Source organism: Trachypithecus francoisi, unplaced genomic scaffold (genome assembly GCF_009764315.1).
Source record: "Trachypithecus francoisi isolate TF-2019V2 unplaced genomic scaffold, Tfra_2.0 Lachesis_group10, whole genome shotgun sequence".
NCBI classification, from domain to species: Eukaryota; Metazoa; Chordata; class Mammalia; order Primates; family Cercopithecidae; genus Trachypithecus; species Trachypithecus francoisi.
Window position 1 is genome coordinate 32432344 of NW_022681455.1, and position 6013 is coordinate 32438356.

Sequence of the window (6013 nt, forward strand, 5' to 3'; positions counted from 1 at the left end):
TTGGGTAATTTATTGTCCCTTATGCCAACTCTCCAGCTGTCATGGCACAGACATATGATCTGTATTTAGCTCTCACTTTAGGTGTTTCCATTGATTCTATTCTCACTAATGTGCTTCAGGTATATCCCTGTCTAGAACTCAGACTGGGATTAAAGAGTCTGTCCGTGATTGACCAACATTCTTAAATACTTGATCTGTTGTTGTTGTCCTGTTTGATGAAGAACTTTACTTCTTTATCCAATGAACTGAGTATCTTGCATCCTGGACCCTTTGCAAGAACCCTTCCCTTAGCAACAGATGCGTCATCTCAAAATATTTTTCTGATTGGCCAATGCGTAATTGATTTGCATTTTAATAGTCAGACTCTATTACACCCCATTCTCTTTTCTTTAATTCTTGTCTGTTCTGCCTCACCCCTGAGCTCTACTGACTCCCAACAGAGCACCCAAGAAGAAAATGGCCGTAAGTGGAGTCCCCGTGCTAGGATTTTTCATCATAGCTGTGCTGATGAGCGCTCAGGAATCATGGGCTATCAAAGGTAGGTGCTGAGGGAATAAAATCTGGGACAATAGACTATGAAGCATTGGAGAAATGACCTATGGACATTTGGAAGATAATGTGTGGAGTGAAAGAAAAGTGTGACAGGTATTATGTAGTCTAGACAGAAAGTATAACAAATTGTGGTTTGGTGGAGTTCTTCCCTCAACACAAATTGAATTAAGTCAAATTTGGTTTAGAGGATCAAAACTGAGTTGTGTGTTGATGAATAGCACAGTCCTGCTACAAGCCAAGCTGGGGTGGGGGAGGAAGAATTTTTTCTGGCAAGCATTAACAAGTTATATCTCTGGGCCTTAATTATTCTTTCTGGAAAATTAGTAAAATTAAAAACTAAAAACCACACATAGTTTTTCTAGAATTAAATGAAAAAAAAAAAAAGAAAGAAAAGTTATTAGCCCTGTTCTTACCTGAATACATGATACAGTAGTTATTTTTTGGAGTGTAAATCCTCTCAGTATATATTGAGCACTTATATTGTGTTGAAGGTTACTAGAAGGAAAAGCCATCAAAAAACAACAATTTACTTCAGGAAAAGGGCAGGGAAGGCATGCTGATATGAGTTGCCCCATGGGACTGTGATAACCATTCCCTGCCTTCCCATCTCCATGGTACAGTAGATCTTATATCATGTTCACTTAGTAACATTTCCAAGATAGTAGAAAAATAAGTAAGGAAGTGGGGAATCTGATATTACTCTCTTTCATCTCCAGGGCAACATCCGTGCCATCGTAAAGACGTACTGTAGAAAAGCATTCTTCACCCAGAGTGACCCCCACAGAAGGTGTCAAGTAGACTTGAAATAAGCAAAGTAATAACCCAGCTCCCATACCCATAGTGGCAATTGTAGATTTCTATTGCCCAAAAAGAGCCATACATAGGGATTCTTACCTGGAAAGATAGAGGCTCTTCCCTTGGTTTGTAAAGAAGCAGCTAGTATATTTGTGTGTGTTTGCAATGATGCAAATGGTAAATAAATTCCTAGGTTTATCAATACATAGTCAAACATTAAAATCTCTCACTTTGCCCAGGCACGGTGGATCATACCTGTAATCCCAGCACTTAGGGAGTCCGAGGTGGGCGGATCACGAGGTCAAGAGATCGAGACCATCCTGGCCAACATGGTGAAACCCCGTCTCTACTAAAATACAAAAAATTAGCTGAGTGTGGTGGCGCATGCCTGTAGTCCCAGCCACTCAGGAGGCTGAGGCAGGAGGATCACTTGAACCTGGGAGGTGGAGGTTGCAGTGAGCTGAGATCATGCCACTGCACTCCAACCTGGTGACAGAGCAAGACTCAAACAAACCAAACCAAACCAAAACAAAATATCTCACCTTATTTTTGAAGACTAAGGAGAGAAAAAATCTCCCACTGATCGACACACTCCACAGAGGCAGCATACTTTCCAAGCGTAGCTTTCTTTTTTCATGTTCATTATTCCCTTGGTGTTGGTTATTCTCAGTGTCAATCATAATAGAACATGTTCCATAATAACAGTCCCAACTTAAGGAGCATTAAGATAAAAGGTGGAATTGCCAAGGTCAATGCAAACGTGACCCTTCTCATAGAGGTAACCACCATGTGGGTTTGGATGCAAGGAAGCAGAGGCTCTACGACACTACAAGGTCTCAGTCTTAATTTTTGGAGTACTTCAGTCCCCAGTTATATTTTCCATGGATTTGGCCCTTAAATAAAAAGAAGCTTCTGACTCTAAAATGTAAACAGTACTTGTTACAGGCTTGTTGATGTATTAAGAAATTACCTTATCTAATTTAATCTTAAAAACAAACCCCTGACAGGATCAAAACCACAGCAGGACTACATAATAGGAAAATTACGCATAAATAGGTAGAATAATCTGCTCAGGATAACTAGGTAAGTTGCTGAATAAGAATTCAAGATTTTCTTTGATCCTAGAGTTTAAAACCTAACCTTTCAAACAGCGTTTCTCTCTTCTTAGAGTACAATGTTTTGAGAAAGAGATGCTCTGGAATTCTGGCCTAAGTGTATTAACGCCTGGATAAAGAGAGTGGAGAACATTGCTCTTTAGGGGCTACTGCTGGATTTCTAAAAAGAAAATAATTTCTCAGCTAGTAACATGAAGCCAAGCAGCAGCTTCACAAGACTCTGGGTTCTTTAGCCCTCATTTCCTTCAATCCACCCTCTTTATAACCAGTCCTTCTCGTTTCTCGCCTCCCAGCTTTGTTCAACAGCATGTCCTTCACCCAGAGCTTGTCTTGTCACTCATCCCTACTCGCCATCATTCTTTCATTCCTCTTGGCCCAATGTCTCTCCACCACTTCCTGCCTACATGTATGTGGGTTATTCATTTCTCTCTCCTGATTTCCCCCACCCAACTCTCTCCCTTTCTTGCCTTTCAGAAGAACACGTGATCATCCAGGCTGAGTTCTATCTGAACCCTGACCAATCAGGAGAGTTTATGTTTGACTTTGATGGTGATGAGATTTTCCACGTGGATATGGCAAAGAAGGAGACGGTCTGGCGGCTTGAAGAATTTGGACGATTTGCCAGCTTTGAGGCTCAAGGTGCATTGGCCAACATAGCTGTGGACAAAGCCAACCTGGAAATCATGACAAAGCGCTCCAACAATACTCCGATCACCAATGGTACCTCCCTCTCTGCTGCACTCCTGGACATGGGAATCCATAGTTTGAAAGTAGATGCTTCAACTCTTTGTGTTAGATTATTGTAACTGATTTTCCCTCTGAGGGGCCTAACTTTGTCATCAACAAGCCCCAAATTCTCATAGCCAGAGGTCTGAGAACTTTATGGGTTTGTTCCTATCTTGATGTGCTCAAGTCTTGTCTCTGTCATCCATGGTCTCTACTAAGTCATTGCCCTGAGTTCATGCTGGGGGAGCCAGAAGGGAAGTCCTTGGATATCTTATACCTCAATATTGGCTCAATTTCTTGGGGAGGAGGGGCGCTCAGAGATTATCTGAGGATGTGACATAGACTTCTCAGGGCACAATTTCAACTACTTTTTCAGCTTTAGGGTTTTTAGACAGGTTTGTACCACAATTCAGCATGGGAGGGAGAGGGGTGAGCCTAAGCAGTGATGGCTGATTTCTGTCATGTCTGTCATGTGTCCTCCAGTACCTCCAGAGGTAACTGTGCTCACAAACAGCCCTGTGGAACTGGGAGAGCCCAACGTCCTCATCTGTTTCATCGACAAGTTCTCTCCACCAGTGGTCAATGTTACATGGCTTCAAAATGGAAAACCTGTCACCACAGGAGTGTCAGAGACAGTCTTCCTGCCCAGGGAAGACCACCTTTTCCGGAAGTTCCACTATCTCCCCTTCCTGCCCTCAACTGAAGACATTTATGACTGCAAGGTGGAGCACTGGGGCTTGGATGCGCCGCTTCTCAAGCACTGGGGTATGGACCATCACTCAATCTCCTTTATTTCAAGGTTTCCTCCTATGACGCTTGTGTGAAACTCGGTGTTCTAACTGTTTCATAATACCTGCTACAATTAATATAACTGTCTTCTCCTACTACCCAGCTTCCTCCTCTTTTTAATCTGTAATTCTCTCAACACATCATTCTGTCTTCCTCTTCTTTAATCTATGAATAACTTTTCTCTTTATTAAGTACCCTACATTTGATTCTGAGTGTTACTTCTTCCCACACTCATTACCATGTACTCTGCCTTATTTCCCCCCAGAGTTTGATGCACCAAGCCCTCTCCCAGAGACTAAAGAGAACGTGGTATGTGCCCTGGGCCTGATTGTGGGTCTGGTGGGCATCATCGTTGGGACCGTCTTCATCATCAAGGGTGTGCGCAAAAGCAATGCTGCAGAACGCAGGGGGCCTCTGTGAGACATATGCAGGTGGGTTAGGTGTGGCCAGAGGAAGACATATATGGAGGTATCTGAGGGAGGAAAACAGGGTGGGAAAAGGAAATGTAATGCATTTAAGAGACAAGGTAGGAACAGATGTGGCTCTTGATTTCTCTTTGCTAGAATGAATCAGATACTGGTATCATCTGGTATCCCAAAGCTTCAGGATCTGTCATCCCTTTCCATAGATGGGCACCTCAGTCATGGCTCCGGTCTTAGAAATCATCTCCAGAACCTAAAACCATTGTTTCACATTAGAATACTGAGTCTAGGGATCTAGAAAAATAAGCCTCAAGATTTGGGCACATCCTAGCTTGTATTTCATGAGGCAGGTCATCAGTTCAGAAGCATTTCCAGATCCTGGCTCCTTTGGGTTTAGGGTAGATTCATTGCATGAAACGGGAATCTCTTGGAGGCCAATGCCTGCTTTTACTCCTTTAGTCTCAAATGTAGTATCAGAAACTCTAAAAAATGGTAAAGCATGGTTGCTTATTATGTTCAGATGGAGAGTAGGGTATACAGTTAATTCATGTTGGAAAGGTTAGATGAACATTGAAAGATTTTGCAAAGTCAAAGGATTAAGAGAGAAGAGGAAGGAATCTGAAGCAAAGAGCTCAGAACTCATCTTAAACTCCTTAGTAACTATGTGTGTCTTGCTATAGGTGATGATGTTTCTTAGAGAGAAGATCACTGAAGAAACTTCTGCTTTAATGACTTTACAAAGCTGGCAATATTCCAGTCCTTGACCTCAGTGAAAGCAGTCATCTTCAGCATTTTCCAGCTCTATAGCCACCCCAAGTGTGTTATGCCTCCTTGATTGCTCCATACTCTAACATCTAGCTGACTTCCCTGTCTATCGCCTTTTCCTCTATCTATTTTCCTCTATTTCCCACATTTTATTATCACCATGCAACGCCTCTGGAATAAAACATACTGGAGACTGTCTCAGCTATGGAACTTTCTGAACATCCCATGGGGGCATCTCTTGTGTACTTTTTGTTTAAGGTTTCCTCAAACTGTGATTTTTTCTGAACCCAATAAACGATTTTGATGATCTTGGGTGGAATTTCTGGTGTTTAAGCCAGTTCTTTGGGTGGCGGTGGGGAGTAGGGAGTTGGTGCTGGGAAATATATGTGATCCTTTCCTGGTAAAATATCTGAATGTTGAATTTATCTTATAAATTCTGGAATTCATCAGACATATTCATCAGTTCATTTGGGCTTGGTCTCATTTTGTGCATCTGCAGGCAGCCCCCTTGTTGTGGTCTAGTCCTTCAGGAAAACCTGAAGTGGGGCTGGTTTGTTGGGAGAGCTCTACTGAGCAATGACGTAACTGTATCTTCAGTAGAGTGAATCTGAAACTCTAAGGTATGGACTCAGAATGCATGGGATGGAGGGGAGCAGATGCGGTTAGAATAGAGAGAAGGAAGAGAGGAGGGTCCACAAACATTACAGGATTTTACACATCAATGTTGTTCATTCCAGACTTAATGAGCAAAAAGATTGTACACTGAAGATTGGCCTTACCCATTCTGTTAGACATAGTTTCAGATGCCTATTTTATTACTGGGAGAGTAGTCTGACTGATTCTTGAAAC

The 6013-nt window shown here is 42.3% G+C and overlaps 1 protein-coding gene across 1 annotated transcript; it reads left to right on the forward strand.

Moving 5' to 3' along the window:
* The first annotated feature begins 354 nt into the window (after positions 1–354).
* LOC117087000 (mamu class II histocompatibility antigen, DR alpha chain) lies at positions 355–5483 on the forward strand. The gene is made up of 5 exons (XM_033216726.1): positions 355–538; positions 2937–3182; positions 3672–3953; positions 4243–4408; positions 5080–5483. The coding sequence occupies exons 1-4, from the start codon at positions 457–459 to the stop codon at positions 4395–4397; spliced, it is 765 nt and encodes a 254-aa protein (XP_033072617.1). The 5' UTR covers positions 355–456; the 3' UTR covers positions 4398–4408; positions 5080–5483.
* The last annotated feature ends 530 nt before the right edge of the window (positions 5484–6013 follow it).